The following is a 27,272-nucleotide window of genomic DNA, read 5'->3' on the forward strand; positions in this document are numbered from 1 at the left end:
TAAAGTTTTCCGATTGTAAATCTCTCTCTAAAAAAAAACCTACTATAACTACTACTACTACTACTAATAATAATAATAATTACGTATTTGTATCTGAACACTTGCTGTTAGGTCTATACCCAAAGCTGACGACTTTCAGAGTTGATCTAACATATTCATAATGCTGGTTTGGGAATTCAGTGGACAAGCACTGGCATGTTTTTGATTTCCTTGATACCCCCAGTCAGATGTGTAACTTAGTTATTAAATTTATTAATAAAGAATAATGTTATGATAATAATAATAATTAATAATAATAATAATAATATAATTAAAAATAAAAAAAAGATTGCAGAAGTCATCAAGAATCTCCATAACTTATATAAAAGCTCTTGGCTGAAGTTACTGAACAACTTGTTCTTTAATATCTTTATATTTTTAGTTGGACTGTGTTAATCCCACTATAATGCATGAGCTAGGAGTTTCTTGATGATTTAGTGCACCAACTTTTAGAATGACTCTAAGGGGTATATTTACTAAACAGCAGGTTTGAAAAAAGGGGAGATGTTGCCTATAGCAACCAATTCGATTCTAGCTGTCATTTTGTAGAATGTACAAAATAAATAACAACTAGAATCTGATTCGTTGCTATTGGCAACATCTCCACTTTTTAGACCCGCAGTTTAGTAAACCTAGCCCTAAGAGTCTTGCTGGAGACCTTGGTTCAATCACATTGCTGCTCCTTGGACAAGTCACTTGTGTCCAAAATGCCAAACTATGTTTAACAATTCTGCATAAACGTGTTGATAACACACTGTAAGCTATAATTTCTGATTCAGTGAAAAGTGATAGCATTATTTATACATTTAACAAAATGACTTTATCTTACTACAACTTATAAAGATAAGCACGCAGAATAGGGAAAATAAAGAGTCTCTAAATGAAGCAAGTTTACTTGATAGAAATTTTTAGTGACAATAAAGATCTTTATTTAAGAACAACAAGGCACAACTGATCTATTTCCATCAAAACAATATAATGGTACAGGTTCTAGCCTTAACTATTATTTGTACAAGTTATCTATTATAATGTGTGCTTGATCGGTCTATTTGTAGATGCCTTAGTACTGACAATGCTTGTTTGCTCCTCAGGTTGTGCCACTGCATCCTTTTGGGACCCTCCTCTAGCACTGCAGCACGCATGTGCTCTAGCAACCTCCTCTCCTAGCAACAGAAGCATCAGCACCAGCCCAGGGGATGGAGCAACAGCAGCAGCAGCAGCAGCTTGTGTTGCATAGAGTAGTAACTGGGGGAGGAGGCTGTCTTATCCTCTGTCATGCGCTAAGGGGGGCGGGAGGGAGGTGCAAGGTGCAGAAAAAATAGGAGAGAGAGCCAGACGGGTGGATACTGTTGGAGAAGGATGCAAGTGCTGCAATAGCAGCTGCAGCTTTAGGGAAGATCCAAATGGGAGCCAGATAACCCCTGGTGGGGTTTTTGAGCCCCTTTACTGCTTGAGAGAGGAGCATGCAGATGAAGATCTTGTTAGTAGAATACTGAATATTGCTGCCTGTACTGTATCCCAGGTCTGCAGAGCTATGAGATATGGAGGAGGCAGGCAGCTCCCTGCGGCATCCCCGGTCATCCTCTCCCATGCCCCATCTATCAGCCCACCTCTCCTGTCCTGCACTACTGCACCTCTTCTGTCTCCTACTGCTCTCCTGCCCCCAACCTTGGGGAGCTTCTGCCTCACAGACAGGTAAGTGATATCCCTACTCCTTTATAACGATCTTTTCTATACTCATTTGCTGCTAAAGGAACGTGCACCCGGCATCTATGTGCTTTCCTTGAAATGTATGTAATTGATTGCAGATCAAATCACGATTTTCCATAACATGTATGAAAATGCTGTCAGGCTTCAATTAATTCAATGAGCACCTGCAGCGTGCACTTTTTTTTTTTTTTAAATCAAAATGACTTTATATAACCAAAATGAAAAGAGCTGAATGAATGCAAAGACATTTCGTTAATCAGTTTTAATGCAATTGTATTTATGTAATAATGTACAATCACAGGTATCTTACTAGAGACCCGTTATTTCACACAAGTTTATAGTAATCCCCTCAGAGAAGCAGCAAGTTCCCACTGCACCCAAAATAAAAGGTGATGACTTAGTCTGTTCTGCTAGGACTGTATGTTTAACTACGGCAGCTGTCTGAACATTAAATTATTGCTGCACAAGTAGGTCTAATGCTGGTAATTTTCAGCCATGTGTTCCTTCTGTTCTGTATTCACTGACCACCTGGCTTCTAATCACTTATGGCAATTCTACTCGTGAATCTTCCAACCGAAAGAAATAACCCCAAAAAACTACAACTGCAGCGACCTCTGCAAGGTGTAACAGCTGCAGAATCAAATCCGTTTAGTTATAGAAAGGATCGCTCCCCAAGTAGTCGTGGATTGATGTTGCATAAGGAAGTACTGCAGTAAATGGAATGCGGATTTGAGAGCGATAAAAGATAAATACTAGAACATGGACCTTGTTACCTGAAGCAACTTTGTGCACTGACTCTGGCTTTCCAGAATCAAGCTGATTTTTCCTATTTCACTTTAACCTTTTCCATACTAGTTACACTTTTGCAATGCAGTACAGTTCTAATGCCAAGTTTTATCTAGTGTATCTAGGATCAGGACTCACTGAGGTTCAGTTTCCACCTAGGAATAGTGCTAATAGTACTAATTGCACCAGGATATTAACCCTTTCAGTAATAGAACCTTAACAGCACAGTGTATTGTGGACCTTGTAGTGCCCAAAATGGCTTTAGAATCAAACATGATTATGTCTCAGTTGTGGTAGTTGTGCTTTTGGCTGTGAGTGTGGATGTCTGTAGTAGAAAGGCCTGGGATGTATAGTGTTCCCTGACTGCAGTGGCTATCTGCAATTATGGCACTAAGAAAGCACTGCTGACTCTTCTGCATTCAGGAAGAGAAAAATGTTTGCCAGGCACATTTTCATTGATCGATTTTACTCTGTACTTAAAACATATTTATTTGTAATCTTTGTGACCTAGCAAACTAGACCTACACCTAACCCTGAACCAGCACAATGATATGCTTCTATAGCTAATGACAATCTTTTGTATAATAATACATTATTTGTACAGCCTTTGTCATTAACAAGACCATGGCCATACTTGGAAATGGAAATGACAGGGTTGTATTTCCATTGATACAGTAGCTTAGTGGAGGTTTTTTGGGCACACCTGGAGAACCTCTACTTAATTGACTTCGCTATATTGACTTTTTAACAATTTCTGTGAAAACAAAGTCTAGAGATGACAATGTAATCTGTTCTGAGCTATATGCCACTGAATTATGTGTTTTGGTATAGTGTGTGTTGATAACATTTTTGGAAATGCTTTGTGAAAGGTGACACACAAGTTGGTCACAGAAAACTCTAGTTGTAAGAGCTGAAAATCCAGAAAAAAATATAATAATTCATAAGTTCCGTAATAATATCTAATGAAATAATTAGCTGCACAATATATCCTAAATATGAAGTACCACATGAATATGCTTTAAACACATCTGTGCAGTTTTATTATCATAATTGTAAACTTTCAGTCACAGTTCCTGCTTCATATTGCTGTTATTCAGATGTATACAGACATACTTTTATTTTAAACCTCTATGTAAGTACACATTAGGTGATACTTTTGAAAACAAGTATCACCTATCACCTATCTGCAGGATACTTCTATAATCCACAAAAAAAAAAATCCTTTTATCTTTCTACTACTATTCAGAAATGAAAGTAACTAACTAAATGGTTGTGTTTGATGCAGTTACCTGGGCAACAGTTTAAAAAAATGTCATAAATTGTATTTAAATACTAAACTTTCAGTTTGATAAAGCTCAACTTACACATCATACCACATAAGAACCAATACCTAAAGTAGAATAAAGTAAAAAGTTATTTTATATTATTATGAAATATAGACAGGGCCACAAACATCTATGGGCACTTCTTTAAAAACATAGTAAGAAAATAACATTTTGTTGATAACTATGTAGATTATGCACAATAATAAAAAAATGTATATAATTAGGTATTTCTGTTAGTGATATATAAATATATACACCATATATATTGCATATCTCTACTTCTTGCATAGTTCAGTGATTTCTGAATTGCTTTATCCATTTATTTATTTCGCACTTCTCTCCCTTACACCTTAAATCTATTTAACCAGCAGACAATCTCTCCTGACACTAAAAGACATCCATGCATTTAAATGACTTCATGTTCTTCTTGGATGTGTATAATTTTATGCATCAAAGACTTTGCAGCATAGCTGGATGAAAAATGAAAAAGATCTTCAGAGCGTGTAGCCTGTCTTGGCATTTTTTGTTTGTAAAATTAATTAAGGTCTGTCCACAAAACGATCAGGCATCCCGGCAGTCCTTCAAATTCTTGGCTTTATAGAGTGATCTAGGTGACAGTCCTGATCAAATGCAAAATGTTGTTGGCAGACACTCTGTTGAAGATTTCATTGGAGAAATACATTATTAATAAATTGAAACTCATGAAAATCCTGAATATTTTAAAGATTCCGGAAGAATAAAAGCACAGAAGAGCCATTGCAGATCAATGGCGAGACCCCACCCAAAATGATGGTTTGACTTTAGTTAGCTTGGCTAAAGTATAGGCACAATTGTACTTTGTGAATGTTGTTCTCTCATAGTAATGGTTAACAAAATACATTTATCTAGACAGTAATAGGTACTTTTGTGGTCTGTAAACTACAGTTCAACTGGCCATAGGGCATGATTTGCAAATGCCAATGCCGTCTGTTACTCGACAATCTCGAATTGGATACACTTATGTCAGATGCAAGTGAAGTCATGGACAGCACCAAATTGGGCTTAGCTGACTCTGTCTCATTTCAATAAACATGGACGTGCCAGGATTTTTCGCTAAATTTAGCTTTATTGTGCAAGATGATCACAGTCATCAGCTATGCAGTGGGCCTACTTATTGTTTCAGTTCTTTATTTCTAGGTTATTTAGTATGTGTCCAAATAGAACACCTTGTACTAAGGAATGATATTTGCGAGTATTTTCCATCTAAACAGCAACCATTTAATCAATCACCAGCAATTATTTAATGGTGTGCAACCATGGTCATACAGCTTTTCGTGATGCATACCAAACAAACAGTATGTGTTCCTTCCGGATCAAATAGTGACTTTACATAAGTTACTGGGAAATATGGAGCCACACTGAACAATGTAGGTTGTAGGACATCTCCTCCGCTACTGACAGTGTGCACCTCTGTATCTCTGAGTTGTTCCGAACTGTTAGCCTCATGCCTAAATCAATCAATATGACTGGTTCAAACCAGGACAATGTACTTTGCAGTTCTTACATTGTAAATAGCTTATGTTTCTCTGAACTGAGTTTGACCTTCCCAATTCAAACTCAATAAGAATGACCTTAACAAAATCTATAGTCAGCTTCATGTAATGGGCTTACCATATATTCCAATGAACTATGGGAGATTATATTGTTATTTAGTCCAAAGCAATGAGAGCATGGGATATTGTGTATAGATTATTACACTTGGGGCGGGGGACTGACAGTGTGCTCTAATCAAAGTTTTCATTCAAAAATGTTCCATAGGGAATACCAATTAGGCATTCAAAAAATTAGATGGAGAGACCCATGGCTTGGACTCTACGAATGGCTTGAGCACTAAACTCACATTTAACCTAATAGTCTTAGCCCCAACCGTTACATAGACCTAATATATACCTCTATTATGAAAACCTAATCTAAGATGTATCCTAATGTAAACTGTAACCTTAACTCAAGTCTTATCTGTAAAGCTATTTTAAGCTTAAAACTTTATCACTATAAAAACTTTAAAAGTATCACTATGAGATCTAATGTTGCTGAACACATCTCTAGAAATTCAGGGAACCGTATATAGTAGTGGAAATGTTGTACTGCACTCTGGAGAAATCTTGATCCACTCTACTATTGCCAGTTGTGTTGCAGAGGGGTATGAGACCCAACGAATCTGACCTTTGCTCTGGTAAAATGTTGCAAAATGACCCTTAACTTTATCAGGTTTTAATGTAGCTCGAGGGACCAAATATCATGTCAGATCACCTTTATAAATGCGTTTTAAAACCCATACGACAATTCCAGAGGAAATTACCCTCAATGTGCATTCATTGGCTGATAAAGGATTGATGTTCCCAGCAGGACCTCCAGGGTAATTTATTTCTTTTTGATGTATTGTTTGTAAGCGGGTGGGTTCTTAGGTAGTTTTGTTTGAGCATTGGTGTTTTGGTAGCTTATGGTTTAGTCTCTTTTTATAATGTGGAAGTTAATGTTAAGAAAAAGCTTCTGTTATTGTCTTAGCAATACATATGATAATTTTGGGTTTATTTTATGTTTACTTAAAAAGTATTACACATGCAAACAAAAATATTAAAACATAAAAATACCACTGAAATTATTTGAAGGTTATACATTTACAACAGTGAGGCTGCATTCATTTGTTTGGGCAAAGTACTCTCTTCTCTTTTTTAATGAAGCAAAAAAGTAGCGCACAAATGGCATAAGTCAAACTGACATAATGGGTGAGGATCTTTCTGGCAAATACTGAAGATCACTAAAATGTAGGAAATATCTAGAAATACTGTATCCTGGCTTCCAAGTGCTAGCTTTTCGGGTGCAAATTGGTCACTTCACTGGGGGTCACCCAATCTTCATTTTTTTTCTTCAATACTTCAGAATATAAATACTGTCACACATCCTACGATTCCTACCCATTCCCCTGTGTAGCACTGATTCATAACTTTTCAGGTTTCTATCCTAAACCAAGCTGCTATTGATTGTCAGAGTTCACTAGGACAAGAAACCACATTTTTGGCCAATAGGATAATAGCTGTTGTAAAGCAAGAGCTGACTTGAGAAAGCACTTGCTGTTGGTGTCGTACTTGAAATCATAAAACAGAGGAGTCTACTGTTTCTTTGTTTGAGACGTCAGCACAACTTAATGCAGGGCATTTATTTATGCAAGTATGAGTTTATTAGACTTGATAAAAAAATGATTATTCTGTAAGCTACTTTTTTAATACACTTTCAGCTAGATAGAATATAAAATGTCAATGCATTAAAGCATGGGGCACAATTTGAATGGTTATATAAATATATTACAATTAAATTAATTCCTAGAACAAAGTCTCTTCCTTTTTTTCCAGGTCGGGACCCATATATAGAGTTGTAGAATCACCTCAGTTAAATGAAAGATTGTACACTGCGATCACTGTGGTTCCAGTGCACAAAGAGATTTAATTGCAAAATATAATAAAGTATAACCGATACATTATGTTGCACACTGGATCCAGTAACAGTCATCAATCCTGAAGCCTGTGAAGAGAGAGACTGATACTGTTTCCAGTGGCCTGTTTTATACAGTTTGAGTTGGAAAAAACAGTGATGATGCCACAATGTACACAAAGATAACACTAAGATCATTCTTCATTGGTTCAAGGTTCAGGATAGTTCAGTACAATGCAGGTCATAGGTCTGTTCAAACGTGGGAGCAATTCACTCACAACTGTTGTGTATGTGCTTTGCCTCAGGGAACCACCAAAAATTCAGTTTAAAATAACTTATTAACATATTCGGTACAGAGTATTTTTGAGTATCAATCTCATACTAATTATAACTAGTGATCACAATATGTGATTGCTTGTCCAATGATACCGGATTCCTGCTGGTGAAATGTGGATTAATATAAGACCAAACCCAATACATTTCTTATGACCTGAACCCTAAATATCTTTAATGTAGGTTTACCTTAGTGTAATAAATCTCTAAGTGTTTTATATTAACAATAAAAGAATGTCAGCTGAAAAGTTTATTAAAAGTGAACTATTTACAAATATGTGAATGTAAGTGTATTTACTGTGTTTTCCTATGCAAATGCGTAATCAACTTTTGTACGCCGGTGCATCCTAATTTCTATCACACAGAAAACTATAACAACCGATATTTATTAATTAAAACAACTTCATCCAATTATTTGACTTCAACAGAGTATAAGTCAGTTTTGGGACCCATGGTCCATGTTTTTTCTTTAATTATTTACTGTTGTTAAGTATATTGTTTTTTTATTAAACATGGGAAGACTCCATGAATGACAGTGGGGCAAATTTTGTTGGTTTCCACTGATGGGCAAGGAACCTGGTTATACTGTATCAGCTTATTAAAATGATGAAGTAAACATGCAATCAATTTTCAACTCTGTCTTGTTTTCAAGAGTAAGAAAGTAGAGATCAGAGCACATTCCGTTTAATTGTTGGAGCCTGTTCTGAGTAGACTGAGCCATGATCTTAACAAATCTAATGAAAATGGCCCTGGGTGGTCATTAAATTGACTAAGGCACGTGCTATAGGTCTTGCCATATTTAGAGCAACAGACATGAGATAGGTTTTTTACTTTATTAATTATTCAGAAATGTTGAGTACATACATTTTGTTAATTCTAGAATGTGGAAGACCTTCTTATGCTTTGATTCCAAGAGCTTACAATTAGGATTATCTATACTGGTTTTCTCTTAAACTCATAGTATTATGAAGCAGCCTATTCCACTGAAATCTGCTAGTCTGTTACTTATACTATTAGAATTTATATAGGACTTGATTGCTGTTGTACAGGCAGATATTATGACGTATGGGGAAATGTGGAGTAGAGACTCCACAACTTTTTATTTTTTAATGTAATGGATGATATATTTAATGTCAAGTATTAGAGTTTTTCATTTGTTTCATAATTTACCACATCACCACTTTTTTGTACCTTGTGCTGAAAAATATAAACAGAAAACATAAATCACAAGAAACGAAGTGTTATCAGATACAAAAAATAATGTGTATTGGGATACCATTGGGGACATCCCAAAGCCCTTCATAATTTTAATCCTTCCCTGGTTGAGTTGATGATTGCAAAAGAGCATTTCATAGACAGTATTTTACAATGTGGAAACCATACAGTCAAAAGAGTTCAAAGGTATGGATGTAATGGTAGCAATTAATGCAGAGTTTTAATGGAAAATGCTTTTTTTTTCAAGTTGTTTTAACAACCTGGTGACTTTTGCTATATTTTCTTTTCCAACCTCTGTAGAGGTAGATAAGTGGTAAATGTAATATAGTTAATACTTTGTTTTTGTTGTTTTATGAATACTTTTCTCAACCATCAATATATATGATGGAAGAGTAAAATATAACTGTTGATTAGTAACTATGTGTAACTATACTGATGGTATTATCTGAAGCCCGATAGCCAAGTAGATATCCAGCGAGTAGTCAGACGTTTGCTGGGTCGGTACACAAGTAAGTAGTCACAAATGCAAGGAAGTGTAGCAAGTAGCAGGAGCTGAACAGGTAGAATACTAAAGCACATGTCTGATCCAGGAAGTGCCTATTATAGGCCCAAACAGGAAACAGGATCCAAGTTGGTTTCACTTTGATGCCATTCTGGCCATCTTGGATAAGGGCAAATCTAAAGGCAAGTTTACAAATACATAGACCTCTAGTGGTTGGAGGTGCAAATATCAGAGTAAATCCATGCACTATGCCTATATAAACTCTGTAAATGTAAGAGTTAGAAACACTGTACCCCTTGAATGTGAAAAAATTACTGTAAAATGTTGTCACTTTGTTATCAGTATATATACTTACACTAGTCTTCCTCAGCTTAGAGTTAGACCAATCTGTTATGTTACAATAGTATTTGACTTATGTTTAAAGTCTACCCTAAGATTTAAAAGTATTGTAAGTATATAAGGAAGTTTATCTTTTTAGTACCACAGGACCTTTAACTCATATAAATGTACTGTTTGAGGTATCTGCTAAATTGTCCAACATGCCAGTTGGACACAATGGTTAGCCTTTTCCCAGTTTGCACCTTTAACAGCTTGTGAAGCACTAATGACTGTATGGACTATTAAAGTAATTCTATCATTTTCAAATAAGTATTGCCCAAGAGATTGTGTTGTGTTTCCAAGGCACAAAGTAATTTATTTTAGCAGTGCAGAATTTACCGGACAACTGCTGATGAATAGGGGATTAAAATGATACCAGACATGACACATTTCCTATAACCTGGACTTTAAATAACACTAAAGTGTACATATAATCATAATTTATAAACTAATAATAAACTAAATACTATCTGCTCATAAATCACTGTGGAATGGAATCAATATAAATATGAAATATATAAATAACTAAAAATGTTGTAGTGCGAGTGTGTGCGTGCATATTTTACCGCGTGATAGCGCCATGCCCCGTCTAGCATGGCATACTGAGTGCAATCGCACAATTAAACAATATTAACCAATATACTTTTGTTCACCCAATTATACGACTTCGCCAGGACTTCCACAGCTATACCACCAATGGGTCAACACAACTACTACTGTAGCTGGTTTTAAGGCATATTTTTGTTTTCTTAAACATAGTACAACAAATCAAAAGAGATTGTTCATTTAGACTTCTCAGTTTTATATCTTGCCCTCACAGGACAAAGAATTTGTTTACTTACGGGAAACAGGAATGGTAGTAATCAGCGAGTTGAGGACATTACAGTGAAACCATTAGTCAATTGTATTAAGCAGAAGTGCTATGAAGGGAAACATGACTATGTAGAAAAGATTGGAAAACTGTTCCCTGATGCTAATGGTGATGTTGGGACCTGGTTTTGTGAAATCTATGGAGATCTATATTTTGCAAGGAAATATGATTATAACGCTATGTGATCTGTGCATAACGAGCATGTTTAATGAATAAAAAAAATTACACCTGACTTTTGTATTACCCTGTCTAGACTTAGGGTTTGGTAGAAACTTTTACAGACTTGTCCTGAAATTAATTGTAGTAAACACTACAGTTAAAAAAATTAAAGGAAACTGGATTGTCGTTAACACTATTAGATTATAGATACTCTTTTAAGAAGTTGTAGTATCAAATCACTTAAATGTAATATATTTACAGTATGGAATATACTTCAAATCAATATAATTTATATATGAAATTGTATTGGGATACACAAAGTAATCCCCAATCTAGACTTTCATATATGGAATAAACACTGGTATACCCTTCCTGTATACAATTTACAAGCACCGTTAACTGTCTCAAAATTTTAAACATAATGCAACATAAAATTAGGTTATTAAATTTCAAAATATATATTTTTGCAAGTGATTTGAACTAGTAAAACACATTTATGCAATCCCCTTCAAATGAACACAGGCAATTTATGCAACAAGCTTTATTTATAAGCAGCTTCTGACAGAGGATACTATCCCTGGGGCTGTCCCCAGGGATAGTATTCTATTACTGGGGACAATCCCTCACACTGTCACTGGGGCAGGGCCTTTTACTATCCCTTGGGATAGATCCTAATACTATCTCAGGGGACAGATTCTTATATTATCCCTGAGGGCAGAGCTTAAACTATCCCTTGGACAAACCATTATACTATCACTGGGGACAGACTCTGACACTGTCACTGGGACAGGCCCTTTTACTGTCCCTGGGGACAGATCCTAATTCTATACCTGGGGACAAGACCCTTATACTGTCCCTTGGGACTGACCCTTATACTACCCCACTGGACAGACTATTATACTATCCCTGAGGACAGACCATTATACTATCCTGGAGGACAGACCATTATACTATCCTGGAGGACAGACCATTATACTATCCTGGAGGACAGACCACTATAGTATCCTGGAGGACAGACCATTATACTATCCTGGAGGATAGACCATTATACTATCCTGGAGGACAGACCATTATACTATCCTGGAGGACAGACCACTATAGTGTCCTGGAGGACAGACCATTATACTATCCTGGAGGATAGACCATTATACTTTCCTGGAGGACAGACCATTATACTATCCTGGAGGACAGACCATTATACTATCCCTGAGGACAGACCATTATACTATCCCTGAGGACAGGCCTTTATGCTATCCTTGTGGTCAGGCCTTTATGCTATCCTTGTGGTCAGTCCTTTATGCTATCCTTGTGGACAGTCCTTTATACTATTCCTGAGGACAGACCTTTACACTATCCCTGAGGACATACCTTTATACAATCCCTGAGGACAGTCCTTTATACTATTCCTGAGGACAGACCTTTACACTATCCCTGAGGACATACCTTTACACTATCCCTGAAGACAGACCTTTATACTATCCTTGAGGACAGACCTTTACACTATCCCTGTAGACAGACCTTAATACTATCACTGAGGACAAACCTTTATACTATCCCTGGAGACAGACCTTTATACTATCACTGAGGACAGACCTTTACACTATCCCTGGGGACAGACCTTTACACTATCCCTGGGGAGAGACCTTTACACTCTCTCTGGGCACAGACCATTATATTATGCCTGGGGACAGACCTTTACACTAATCCTGAGGACAGACCTTTACACTAATCCTGAGGACAGACCTTTACACTAATCATGAGGACAGACCTTTACACTAATCCTGAGGACAGACCTTTACACTATCCCTGAGGACAGACCTTTATACTAATCCTGAGGACAGACCTTTACACTATCCCTGAGGACAGACCTTTATACTATCCCTGGGAACAGACCTTTACACTATCCCTGAAGACAGACCACTATACTTTCCCTAAGGACAGACCTTTATACTATCCCTGAGGACAGACCTTTATACTATCCCTGGGAACAGGCCTTTACACTATCCCTGAGGACAGATCCTGATATTCACCTGGCACCGATTCTGGTTTCAGAAAATACTCACAAGGTCAAGTTTGTGACTACTTATGAGATCATTAGATACAGCTTTATAACAGTGATGTAATTGTGGGTATACTTCTCAAAAAGTAAATAGTAGATTACTAATAATTAAATATACCCTTGACATTTCAGCTACCGCAAGATTTTATGTATTTTTAATTGATATTAAATAGCTTAATCACAACTATCAATTATATGAGGAAAATAAGAGAATAATATTTAAATCTGTGATTCTTAAAGAAGGGTGACTCCCTTCATTGCTGAGCTGTGTAAGTTAAACTTCAGACAATGACTGAATGCAGTAAATGTTTAATTTTTATTACCCACCAGCTCCACATACCAATGAGACTACAGGAGGCACCGCTAGTACATTGGCAGAGGAAGAACAGGCATCTCAACGTAACAGCAGCAGTAGAGAGAGCACTAACCACAATCGGAGCAATGAAATGCACAAAGAAATCACACTGCCTTCACGACTGGTCTATTACCTTAACAAGGAATCAGAAAGTCCATATCACATATTGGATACAAAGACAAGGGACCAGCAAAAGCATGACAAGGTATGATTATCACTGGGCATCAGAAATGGAGTAAATATTTCAAAATACTGCACATGGAACATACAAGGAAAATGTACAGACAATCAAGTGTAAAAACCGAAAGTTAAATATTTATTGGTGCATGTACTGAGCTAATCACTAATGTATAATTTAGGACTGTGATGGTGAATGCCAAAGGTTAAGCAGAGGTGGAAAATTCTTACTTTTGCAATGTTATTATATAATGTTACTATTGACCAAGTAAAGATTCGTTTTGACTTGTGGCCCCCTATCTATGTTGAGATGTGCATGCACTTGTAGTACAAACCTCTCCTAGTTGTTTAAAGCATATCTAAATTCACCCTCATTTCTCATTGAGGTTCCCATTAGACTCTATGTCATTGGTTCGCTAGTGCCAATAACTAGTGGCATAGTGGAATATTCCTGGCACTATAGGACAGGTGTGGTATAGAGAGGAATCATATTAGTTAATCAAAACTTGTTATTGTCACTGATTCTTATTTCCCAAAACATTATTTCATCTAAGTACATCAATATGTTTTGGGTGTTATAAGATCTGCAAGAGTAGGCATCGTTTGCTTGTAGTCTATTATGGTTACATGTGTAGAAAGGGAAAACTCATGGCAGTATTTTATCATAGCTGGTAGCTACTACATGCCCACAGGTTCCTTATGCCCTCTGCCACATGAGTGTATGATTGTAGAACAAGTAGTTAGTGGGCTGCAGTTCTCTTTCACTATGTCAGAGAGTCAGACACTCATGCAATTGTTTCAATGGTTACTTCTGGTTACAGATATCCAAAAGCATCATTGTGATAGTACCATATTTTGACATAATCACACTGATTATTGCTTACATAGCTGAGCCCTAATATCACTAAATCGTCAAAAAAATGAACAGTTCTACTGTATATGACAATTATTTGCACTGTAAGAAATTGTATGCAAAATGATTTGTAGAGGCCAGTAGTAAACTAATGAAAATTGTTTCTGTGGTCCAGAAATGAGAGTAATGGAGACTGTGGGGACAGTAATTTAAATTCTGTTGTCACTGTACCATCATTACCATCATTACTTATCAACCTGCTTTTTTCTCCTCCTTCTTCCATATTGTTAATAACTTTATATCACCATGTGAATCAGGAATGATTTAAAATAAACTTAAAAACTATAGCAAGATATATCTTAAATTCTTTTGGTTTTTAATTGTTGAGTCATCTGCACTCTACAGCCAAGGCAGCTTTTATAAAGGGAAAAAGGGGTATTTGCCCTTTGCGCACCATCAGAACAGCTAAACATTGAAGATGGACAGTCAAGGCTTTAAAATAGATTATATCTCAACTTAAAATCAAGGTGATCCTAAAATACTCTTTTTATGCCAGTATAAATTAAGCTCAGCACACAATTAACCTCTCAGAGCATTCTGGGAGTTTTACTTGACAAATAGGTGGATAGCAACAGGGCGCCTATTCCTATTGACCACCTAATTAGGGTTGTAACAAAATGTATAGAAGTATTGTGTGAAATTATTTAAATTAGGATTTTACAGCTATAAAAGCATTTCCGCCTACACAAGGAAATATACAGAGTAATAGCTGCGCCTGCTGTGGCTTTTAATGCTCTATGTTGACTTTTTGTTCAGCTCAGAAGAAATACACTGTTCCAACCTGACATCATCCTATTCCCCAGCAACTGCCATGTCCTCTCGCTGTAGCTCAGAGCTTTGCATGTCTCTCCTCAAGTAACTTAAGTACATGTCTTATCACTGAGAGCATAAGCCTTCCAGGCACCTTATATTTCTATTCATTTTGAGACTGGATTAGATGTCAGAATCTCCCTGTTTCTTTGGATGGCATTACAAGCATGATTAGCAATTCAAGCATATTCACATGAGCTTATATGTCACAGACACGTCTTACATGAAGACTTCTTAGTAACAGGTGTCGGGGCATGGAAAATACTACTATTTATTCTCCTCCTTATATGACCATTACTATGTGTTTATTACTTATTGCAATTTGAGAACTGTATGTGAAGAATATTGTCTATTTATAGGTAAGGTTTATTATTTTTTTATTTGTATATATTTCATAAACCATATGGTCACAACATGTTCAATCTTTGTACTGTGTATATTTGTGTGTATTGAATTGGGGTCTGCCACATAGCTAGCTTTTGAACATAACATCTCTCAGACATAGAAATATCATGTCTTTACATAAGAAAAGTTATATAAAACACATTTACATAATTATTCATTAAGATCAATACATCACAGAACAGTCCATCTACCTATGTAGACTAACTGTGCATTATCTGCAACTTGTATGACAGATCAAATATGTCAATGCGAGAGAGAAGGCATCTGCAGGCCCATAGTGCTTTAGTAAATGAATGTAAAGCACTTCCCCTCCTCTTTCATTAGCTAAACATTACTAGTGTACTATTTATACAACTGATTTCAGACTGTGGGGCATATTTATCAATGCCCTTAGAGCCAGAATAATCTAATCGATGGCTGCCTATTCTCCCAAGTTTCTGGAAATTCTCCCGGACTCCTGCATCCTGCTCACTTTCCTAGTGATTAGGGGTGGGGGCTTTATGACACGTCCCCAGTGAATGCTTTAAAAGATGCTATATATATATATCTGCAAAGACTATATATATCGCTCAGTTGCCTTGGAGATTTTTCTTTAATAAATACTAGTGAGAACTGTTTTTTTGTTGCGATTATCGGCAATAAATAGGCCCCATAACTGACTTATTTAACAACCTGTACCGATAAGAGAATAAAGTAGATGTTTATTGTACTAGTGTATGTCTGCACACATATAGTTACTGCACTGTGCATAGAGCAGGTGATAAAATGACTCCATTGACTATATGTAAGTTCCGAGGCCATGTCCAATGCTTGCAGATTGTCCTGTCATGTCCAACTTATTATTTTTTTTTTTTAAAGAAAAGATGCACATGCCTGTCAAATCATAACACATGTCTGTATAGTAAAATTTATAAATGAATCAAACCTAATAACTGTCCCTAGGAGGATTGACACTTTCACTGCGAGCCGGCCGATGGGGGTTTGCAGTAGTGTGCACACTGTACCACAGCAAGTACTTTTTACTATTGTATGCTTTTTTCTGGTGAACTGTCAATTTACAAGTAGACTTTGGTTATACCATTCATCAAGAGATTTTTTTCAACTATAGGGATTTATATGGATAGTTTTAAGAGACTTTTTGCCATTAAGAATTTTATTTTAATTTTTTATCATTTAATTTGGACATGTGTTGTTTGTTTCATATCATGTTTATTAAATCGTATCCTATGCTTATCCCACGTTTCCTTATAATGCAGCTATTTGTTATTGCCATTTTGGATTAAATACTTACGTTCAGATACCATCAATCACCATTTGAGCGCTGGATCAACACTGCTTTTCTTTTTGTCATATCCAATAAGGGCTGGATACCCTATAGATCTACAGCTGCTCTGAACCTCAGCCTGGCTTTAAATCCTGTTCGCACAATACTTTTCTGTTTAATACTAATGACTGCCCCTGAATGGACATTCTTAGGGGGGAATTCAATTGGCCATATTAATCTCGAAAGTAACACAGCCTGCGCACTATTAACATCACTACGGTAATAGTGTGCATTATTACCGTTAGAACTGCAATTTTTAGCGCTGATTAAAACTTTGTGTTCACAGCCACACACCATGCCAAAAGAGGCTCAATTATGCCAATCACATGGTACTACTGCACAGATTTGCTTGTGTTATTGTTTTGCAGCATGCAGCAACATTGTTTCAAAAATGTAACACTCTTAAGTAGTGTTTTGTATTGAAAGGGAAGAGAGAGAGGTGTCAGAGCACAGACCTGGGGCAGCACAGTGGCGTAGTGGTTAGCACCTCTGCCTCCCAGCACTGGGGTCATAAGTTCAATTTCTCCGGTTTCCTCCCACACTCCAAAAACATATTGGTAGGTTAATTGGCTGCTATCAAAATTGACCCTAGTCTCTCCCTCTTTTTCTGTCTCCCTGTCTATGCGTGAGTGTGTGTCTATATTAGGGAATTTAGATTGTAAGCTCCAATGGCGCAGGGACTGATGTGAATGAGTTCTCTGTACAGCGCTGCGTAATTAGTGGCGCTATATAAATAAATGATGATGATGATGATGATGATGATGCCCTTTAAGTATTCTCTTGATTGGCTGAAATTTCAAGAACACCGCTAGGTACTGTAGGCTATAAACATTAATACATGCTTACATTTTCTCCAGAAGACAGCAGTAATATTAATCACATTACTTTACAAATGATGAGATTATGATATCATTTTTTTTTAAATTGTTTAGAGGTCCATTTTGAATTACTTTTCAACATAATACCTATTTTAGAAGAAAATAATCTGACAAAATACACCCATTTAGGGCTGCCACACTCTATTACAAATGTAGGTTCTAACTAGAGATAAGTGAAGCAATGCAAGTTTCAAGATTTATCTGATTTTGGCTGATTTGAATTCCACATCATGTGACCTCTGCATCACATGACCTCCTCAAACAACACAGGACTCACACAGCCAAGCAGAAAATCTGAGATAGAGGTAGAAGTACATGTAATCTGCACCTCTTGACCGTCCTTTTTTTGTCCACAGGAAGGAGCTGCATGATTCCTGTGTACTTTATTCAAGCAAACAAAATCATTATTATGCAGCGTTTTATTAGTCATTAAATTAGTACTCCCAGTAAGTATGGGTAGGAGATCTCAGGAGGGGAATGGGGAGTTTGATTTTCACATGGGGCACAGAAGACAGTGCAGAAACATGTCTCTACTAATTAAAATAATGCTGAATGATGGTGGAAGTGGTGCAAAAACAATACTAAAACATCACAAACTAGCCCCATTTGTATCAGTTATTATTAAAACTTTTTCTATGTTTCTTAATTGCGTTAATACATTTTTTTCATGCATAACGCACATAGAGGTTGGTTCAATCTGGCACAATAAGTGCTCACGTGAAAATGGCGCACCTTTCGCCACCCAAAGTTCTGCTTACTGTGCTCAAAGTATTGCCCAATTCTGTATAAGGATGAGCGGGCTCGGATTTCTCTAATCCGAGCCCACACGAACAGTGCGGATCCGACGGGATCCGAGCACTGTTCTGGTATTTCCGGCGCCAAAAAAATGAAAATGAGGCTCTGACGTCCGAGTCTCGCGTCGGATCTCGCGAGACTCGGATTGCATAAATTCCCCGCTCGCGCCCGGCATCTTCAGTCGGGCTCAGATCATTGAAGAGGGAGGTTATAGGTTTAGTGGTGCTCCGTCCTGTGTCCTGTGTCCTGTCACTCTGTCCTGCTTAATATCCAGTGGTTACTTGGTCCTGTGCTCTGTCCTGCTGATCAGTCCAGTGGTTATTTTTTCCAGTGCTCTGTCCTGCTGAGTCCAGTGGTGCTTTGTCCAGTGCTCTGTCCTGCTGAGTCCAGTGGTGCTTTGTCCAGTGCTCTGTCCTGCTGAGTCCAGTGGTGCTTTGTCCAGTGCTCTGTCCTGCTGAGTCCAGTGGTGCTTTGTCCAGTGCTCTGTCCTGCTGAGTCCAGTGGTGCTGCCTGTGTCCTGTGCTCTGTTCTGCTAAGGGCATTGTCATTTATAAATGATTCAAAAGTTATAAAAAATTTTAAAAAAAAATTATAAAAAACTTATACAAAAATAATTTTAAAAAATTATAAAAAAATAATTGAAAAAAAAGATTAAAAAATGTGTTAAAAAATACTAGGTGCTGCTATTTCAAAGTCAAACTACGTTCACTGTTGCTGCTGTATCAAAAAATAATAGGTACTGCTATTTAACTTCAATAGTTTTTTATTTTTCACACAGATAAAAGGGATACAGAAAAAAAAAAAAAGTAGGGGGGGGAGAAGGGAAGAACAGAGGAGAGAGGGGGGGAGGAGGGGGTACATAGCGGGATATATACGGTACAGCACCACATAATTAGCGATTCTTAACATAACGGAAACACACAGGTCCTTGAAACAATAATGCAATATAAGACCAGCAAACAGGGCATAAGCTCCTATTACTACAGAGGGGGTAAGCTCCTATTGGGTATATCCTAAAGGGAAATTATGTGAGTTCAGACCCGGATTCATTCAAGGTAAACTGTGAAAGAGGAAGTGATGAATCCGTACGAGTACCGGGTGCTCCCTCTCCCTCAGTTGTGTATACATGCCAGGAAAACCACTTTATTAAGGGTGATGAGGGGGATGAAGAGTAAGGCATCCCCCACGTCTCCATCTCGAAGCTAAACTGAACCTTGGTGATCACTTTGCTTAACGTAGGCAGGACGGGAGATTTCCAATTTTGAGCCAATGCTGCCCTGGCAGCTATCAGAATATGACAAAACACATATCTAGCATGGAGAGGGAATTGAGGTGGAAAATGCTGTAATAAAGCAACTTCCGGGGTAGGATCTATTTTTTGAGAGGTGATCTTATTAGCAAACTCAAACACCTGCTCCCAGAAGGGGCGAAGAAGAGGGCAACCCCAAAATATATGCATAATATCCCCTAGTAAACCACATTGTCTCCAACAAAATTTCGTTTGAGCGGGCCACATTTTGTGAAGGCGAGCCGGCGTAATATATAATCTGTTAATTAACTTCACCATCATTTCCGAATGATTTACACATTTGGACATTTGAAAAGAATTAATAAATATTTTCTTCCATTGGCCTGTGGAGAGCGTAATGTTAAGGTCTGTTTCCCATTGAATTTGGGAACGGGACTTAGAGTCTGATGTGGTTGGGAAGAGGAGTTTATACCAAAAGGTAATACCAGCCCTATTAGATCCTTTCGTCAATCTCGTGTATATAAGGGCTGGAGCGCTAGACATTTCCAAGCCTTGACCAGGAAGGGCGGAAAACCAATGTCTAATCTGCAAATATTTATAGAATTCCTGGGCGGGGAGGTGAAATTTATCCCGTATTTGCGAGAATGACATGAGTCCTCGCCCCTCAAGTAGATCTGACCAGAACTTGACCCCATTCTCAATCCACCGGTTTAAATTTAACTCTGGGATAAGCTTTGCTACAGTTGCCAGTGAGATATTAGAGGTAGGGACCGAGAGATTTTGGCTATTTACCGTAAATTTATCCCACACTGCCAGGGAATCTTTGAGTATCTTGGGAAGGAGAGCAGGTGTTGGACGCCAGGATTTAGGAACCCAGATCAGATCCTCTAGTGGGAGCATCGGGCACAGTGCCCTTTCTAGATCGACCCACGGTTTCTGATTGGGGGGTAGAGACCAATCCCTTATTTGGGCTAGTAGACACGCGTGATGATATTTATGTAGGTCTGGGAGCGCCAGACCACCCTGTTGCTTGGGCAAACACATACGAGTACCAGCCAACCGAGGGGGTTTACCTTTCCAAACATAGGTTAACATAATTGCCTGCAATTTATCAAACAGTGGTTTCGGGATATTGGCTGGTATAGTTCGAAATAGATACATCATTTTCGGAAGTACCGACATCTTAAAGGTTGCCAACCTTCCCAGCCAGGAGATCTCGCAGCAGGCCCATGATTTGGTTAATAAGAGTAGTTGATGTATCAGAGCTGTATAGTTTAGGTTAATTGTGCTATCCAGGGAGGGGGTGATCTTTATGCCTAAATATGGGAGAGCTTCCGTTTTCCACGAGTATTGAAAAGTTTTTTTTAGATGTTCTGTCTTCCCGGGGGGAATATTTACAGGGAGGGCCTCAGATTTAGTTGAATTAAGTTTGTAGTATGATGCTCGGCTATAGGTGTCAAGTATATTATGAAGGGCCGGCAGCGAAGTCTCCGGGCTGGTGACAAAAAGTAAAACATCATCGGCAAACAGACATAGTTTATGAGTAGTGTTCTTGATATTGATGCCCGGAAACAGGAGGGAGGATCTAATAGCTATTGCAAGGGGTTCCATTGCCAAAACAAATATCAGCGGGGACAGCGGGCAGCCTTGTCTAGTTCCATTAGAGATCCTGAAGGCGTCTGACATGAACCCATTACAAAACACCCTAGCTGAGGGGGCAGAATATAGAGCGGAGATTGCGGCTAGGAATTTGCCATGAAAACCGAACCGTAAGAGGGCCTTCTCCAAATACCCCCAATGTAACCTATCGAAGGCCTTCTCAGCATCAAGAGAGAGAGCTACCAACTCTGTTTGAGAGCCCGCTACCGACTCAAGAATGTTAAGCACCCTTCTGGTATTGTCAGAGGCCTGGCGTCCCAGCACAAATCCCACCTGATCAGGGTGGGCGAGTCCCGGGAGAAGGCCATTTAGTCTGTTCGCCACAAGTTTAGCGTAAATTTTTATGTCTGAATTTAAGAGAGCTATTGGCCTGTAATTGAGGCACGAGGTAGGGTCCTTCCCCGGCTTAGGGATAGTAATTAACTGTGACTCCAACATCTCAGAAGGGAATAAACCCTGAGAAGTGCCCTCATTGAACAGTTGTTCTAGTACTGGGAGGAGATCCTCTTGGAATGTCACATAAAAACGGTTTATATACCCATCTGGCCCCGGGGCTTTGTCTAAGGGGAGATTTTTAATAACTTCCTGGATTTCAGTTCGCGACCATGGAGCTGCCAAGGCTATCCCCGTCACAGTGTCAATTGTCGGGATATTTAGACCCTGTAAGAATCCCTCTATGTCTGCCGGGCTAGGTTGGTGGGTAGAGTCGTCCTCTTTTAAATTATAGAGCTTCGAGTAGTATTGTGCAAACAGATTAGCAATGTCCCTGGGATTAGAGACTTTCTTACCAGTCTCATCGATCAAAAATTTGATTCTATTCTGCGCCCGTTGGCCCCTCAATTTCCTCGCCAAAAGCTTTCCTGCCCTATTCCCCGCCACATAGTATTTTTGTCGAAGTCTTGTTAATGCTAATTGAGTTTTGGACAGTAGCATTTTTTGAAGTTGGGCTCTAACTGAGATAATTTCTTTTTTCAGTTCCTTAGAGGAGCATGCTTTATTCTGAGTGTCAAGTTTAACTAGTTTATCTTCGAGTTCTTTTTGCAAATAAGCGTTAGCCCTTTTTAGCCGAGCACCCGTCTGAATCGCCACCCCTCTCACAACTGCTTTTAACGCACACCAGAAATTAAAGATATTAGTGTCAGAGGGGGCATTAGTTTGACAGTATTGTTCAATGGCTTTTTTGATATCCAGTCTAGCTTCTAGTTGAGATAAAAGATATGATGGCATACGCCACGGCCTAGGGGGAGTAAAGGTGTTAATGTCCTTCCACGTCCACAGTACTGGGGCATGGTCCGACCAAGTTATCGGGAGAATCTTGATTGACTTGGTAGCCTGTAAAGTCCATTTATCCGCCAAGATCAGATCAATACGCGAATATGAATTATGGACAGGTGAGAAATATGTAAAATCTTTGCCATTTGGATCTGCGATTCTCCATACATCATATAGGTCAAATTCCCCCAACACCTTGGCAAAAGCTAATGAGGGACCCAATGAGCCCATTCCTGCCCCATGAGTCGAGGACAGAGGGGATCTATCCAGTTTTGGATCTGCTACTATGTTGAAGTCTCCCATAACTATCAATCCCCCTTCTTTGCATTTCTCTATTTCTTGGAAGACCCCCCTCAGGAAAGGGACCTGTCTAGAGTTAGGGGCATATAACGAGACTAAAGTAACTAGCTTATTATTTAGCGTGCCAATCAAAATCAGGTATCTTCCTGCTTTGTCCGCTATAGTAGTTTTAAGGATAAACTCCACCTTATTGCTAAACAAGATGGCCACTCCATTCCTTTTCTGAGGGCCATTAGCGGTAAAGCATAGTGGGAAGTGTCTGTCTCTCATAGTCGGGGGAGCTACTGCCTTGAAATGCGTTTCTTGTAGGGCCACTACATCTGCTTTGAGCTTATAGAATGACGATAGAGCTAGTCTACGTTTATTGGGGGAATTTAAACCTCTAACATTTTGTGTTAAAAACTTAACCATTTACAATAAAAGTAAGGATATACAAGGCCCTCCGCTGACTTGATACTCTAGGCCCATTATTTAATCTAGAAAATACGAAACCATGACTCAACTTAGTGCTGTAACAGTAAAGGTAACCAGTTGTTTGTGTTAATATGTACCCTGGACAAAAAGGGAAGTAAGGGAGAGGAAATTTAGAGAAAACATAAGGATTGGGGGAAGAAAAAACCAAAATAACCCTAAATTGAGGGTTAGAGTGTTTGCTGGAAGGGGGAAGAAAAAACACCAGCAACATAAAAGTATAGGGGGCGCACTAGGACGCAAGCAGGGACCCTTTGACCCCCACCTCCTACCAGACCCTCTAAATAACAACAGATATAGATTTTAAACAGAGAACCACACACTAGTATAACAGGTAAATAGAAACTAATCAAACACACTAGTATGAAATGAACATCACCGCTTGGCTTATGAGAGTTTAGAGTCCTCCAGTCCTTGCGCCTTCCGCCCTCTCGCAACCTGTTAGACCACTTGTATACCTTCTAGTACCTGCAGGAAGGAAGAGCACACATATGACAACACGGACAGTGGGGAGACAGTATGATGGAAAGTTTCCTCTTCTGTATCCTGGGAACAGACCACCGCTCCCGACTCCACTATCTCCCCACACAGTGAAGCTGAAAGGAATTATAACGACCTGACACAAGAAGGCAAGACTAGGTTCGTGATCCACTGTCCAGAAGTAAAAGATTAATGAGCTACAGATTCTCCCAACAGCCTCCAATTACTTTGACCATTCCTGTCTAACTCGTAGGCTTGATGCGGGAGGCGGTTCAGACACCTGGATGTCCCAGGACTTCAATAGAGCCAGGCCTTCAGCCGCTGAGAAAACGACATGCGAAACATTATCTCGTCGAATAATTAGCTTTACAGGGAAACCCCATTTGTAAGGGATGGACCGATCTCTTAGAACCTTGGTTATATCTTGGAACGATCTCCTCTTAGCTAAAGTAGCAAATGAAAAGTCCTGGAAGAACTGGAGGTTCTGTAAGTGCACGGCATTATCCTCCACTCTGGCTGCTCCTAAGATCCGCTCTTTTATATGGAAGAAGTGTATCCTCATAAGAGTGTCCCTGGGCGCATTCTCTGGGGCCGATCTAGGTTTAGGGAGCCTATGGATACGATCCAGCAAGAGGTCTTGCTCCGTAACCCCAGGTAGGAGTTTGTGGAACAACTCCGTGACGAATGGGAGCAGCTCAGAAGGGGCTACTGTTTCTGGAATGCCTCTGATCCTGATATTATTTCTCCTTGATCTATCTTCCATATCTGTGAATTTATCACGGTGTGAGTAGACTTCCTCTCGCAATTTTTCATGTTCAGTAATGAGATTGTTATGCGAGGTCGCCAACTCTTCCATTTTATCCTCTATATGACTGGTGCGTCCCCCTAGGTGAATGACTTCTTGGTGTAATTCTTTCATGGACGCTTTCATTTCAGACAGAATTTCGGTTTTAAACAGAGCCAGCATATTCTGCATAGATTTAACCGTGAGGGGTCCCTCAGGATCTCCCTCTTCTGGTACGTTGCCGACGGTAGGTTCTTTCCGTTTCTCCGCTGTTTGAACCGCTGCAACCCCTCCAGTCGGTCTATCTTTCTTAGCACCTCCCGTGCTGGGGGATATATTATGAGGCTTGAAGAATTGAACTGGTGACACAGAAGTAGGAGCCTTTATCTTTTTAGGCGCCATTGCATCTACCACCGGACAAACTTATGACTTGAAATGAAAAACAGATAGACGATAGGTAGGAGAGGGCAATCCAGAGAAATATGAATGCCGTGCACTAGGCTGCTAGAATGGTCTCACACACACTCCTGGCATTTTCACAGATTATATAAGGACTGGTTAAGGAGGGGGTACTTGGACCCTGCAGGACTGTTCCCTGCTTACATTTGTGTTAGATGATGACCCCTTTAACCTGTGCCCTTTCCTGTGGCAGAGGGGGGTATTTTCCTAGGGCTACTGCCCTGGATCTGAAGGTGTGCTGGGAGCAGGGAAGTGTAGAGGTAGAAGCAGGGGCAGACAGCACAGACCTTATTTGTCAGAGCCAGCCGGCTGTTCCTAGGGATATTATCCTCCCCGACTCTCCTCTTAGTGATAGTTGCCGGGTTTCTCGATCTGGATGGCGCCGCGAAGCTCCGCCCCTTCCGGATGTACCCAGGAAGCGGTGAGGCAGCTACTCGAGGCCGGGGCTTCCGAACCGGAAGTAGGCCTCCGGATCCACAACTGCGGCCAGCGGCGTCTGCGGGGTCCCTTCCACCCCTGGAGCACACCTGCAGGTAGGATAGGTGGCGTGAGGCTTCCTATGGCCCGGGGACCTTCCGGCTGGGCGAGATGTGAGGCGGGGCACTCCAACACCCCAATCTGCGGGACTGAGCAGCTCGCCTGGGTCCAACTGCGGACAGATGGCTCCTAACTCCACTAGGCTCCAATCAGGGGGAAAAACAGGAGATATTGGTTGCGGGAATACGCATAATAGCCCAGCAGCCAGAGGAGCTCATGTACCAAGCTGCCTGCAACCATGGCGTCCAAGCCACGCCCCCTAGGTACTGCTATTTAAAAGTCAAACTACGTTCACTGTTGCTGCTGTACCAAAAATTAATAGGTACTGCTATTCCAAAGTCAAACTACGTTCACTGTTGCTGCTGTACCAAAAAATAATAGGTATTGCTATTTACTATTTATTTATTTATATACTGTTCATTATTTCTGTAGTTCCAAAAAATAGGAACTGCCAGTTCTATTACTACGGTCATTGTTTGTGTAGTTCCAAAAAATAGGAACTGACAGTTCTATTACTACGGTCATTGTTTGTGTAGTTCCCAAAAAGAGGAACTGCCAGTTCTATTACTACGGTCATTGTTTGTGTAGTTCCAAAAAATAGGAACTGCCAGTTCTATTACTACGTTCATTCTTTCTGTAGTTCCAAAAAATAGGAACTGCCAGTTCTATTACTACGTTCATTGTTTCTGTAGTTCCCAAAAAATAGGAACTGCCAGTTCTATTACTACATTCATTGTTTCTGTAGTTCCCAAAAAGAGGAACTGCCATTTCTATTATTACGGTCATTGTTTGTGTAGTTCCAAAATATAGGAACTGCCAGTTCTTTTACTATGTTCTTTGTTTTTATTAGAGATGGTCACTGACCCCCGTGTTTTGGTTTTTGGATTCGGTTTTGGATCTGGATTACCGTCGTGTTTTGGTTTTGGTTTTGGTTTTGCAAAACCGCCATTGCGTGTTTTGGTTTTGGTTTTGGTTTTGTTTGGTTTTGTTTTGCAATTTGTTAAAAAAATTACATTTATTGGTGCTAAAATAACATAATTTAGGTATTATTTTGTAGCTACATTATTATTAACCTCAGTAACACTAATTTCCAGTCATTTTTTATTCAATTTTGAACACCTCCTATGTCACAATATGATTTTCATACACTTGAAAAGAAAAATTGTTGCAGTTCTTGCCAGTGATAACAAAAAGGCCATTGTCATACCTGGGCATAAAACCAAAAATCCACCTCTTAAGTGTGGAATTATTTTTACACGAATCCTGGCAAGAGTTGTCTATCCATTTGTAGCATTTTTAAAGGCACACTCAGTAGAGGTAGGGACCTTAACCATCTGGGATCCTCATCCATGTTTCGTCATTTTTCAGCGAGTTATTGGAAAACTGTTGGGAAAATCAGAAACTTCGGTTAAAAAAAATAACAACAAGCATTCCAGCATAATCTACCTCCCTTCTCTCATCTACATCCCAGCACCTGCAATCTTCCCCCCAACAATTGGCAGTTAAACAATCCTCTGCAAGAGGAAGCAAGAATGAAACCTGTCACCCAGTCGCAAAGC

The 27,272-nt window shown here is 39.1% G+C and overlaps 1 protein-coding gene across 7 annotated transcripts in view; it reads left to right on the forward strand.

The window, feature by feature from the left end:
- Positions 1-1,347: 1,347 nt before the first annotated feature.
- The window catches only part of ADAM23 (ADAM metallopeptidase domain 23), a 186,340-nt gene continuing 160,415 nt past the window's right edge, over positions 1,348-27,272 (forward strand). For all 7 annotated transcript variants that reach the window (XM_075180208.1, XM_075180210.1, XM_075180209.1 and 4 more), the window contains exons 1-2: positions 1,348-1,734; positions 13,176-13,405. In XM_075180208.1, the coding sequence (XP_075036309.1) occupies positions 1,581-1,734; positions 13,176-13,405 (384 nt within the window). In that variant the 5' untranslated portion in view covers positions 1,348-1,580. The remainder of the gene's footprint in view (positions 1,735-13,175; positions 13,406-27,272) is intronic.

This window comes from Mixophyes fleayi, chromosome 7 (assembly GCF_038048845.1).
Source record: "Mixophyes fleayi isolate aMixFle1 chromosome 7, aMixFle1.hap1, whole genome shotgun sequence".
In the NCBI taxonomy this organism is placed as follows: Eukaryota; Metazoa; Chordata; class Amphibia; order Anura; family Limnodynastidae; genus Mixophyes; species Mixophyes fleayi.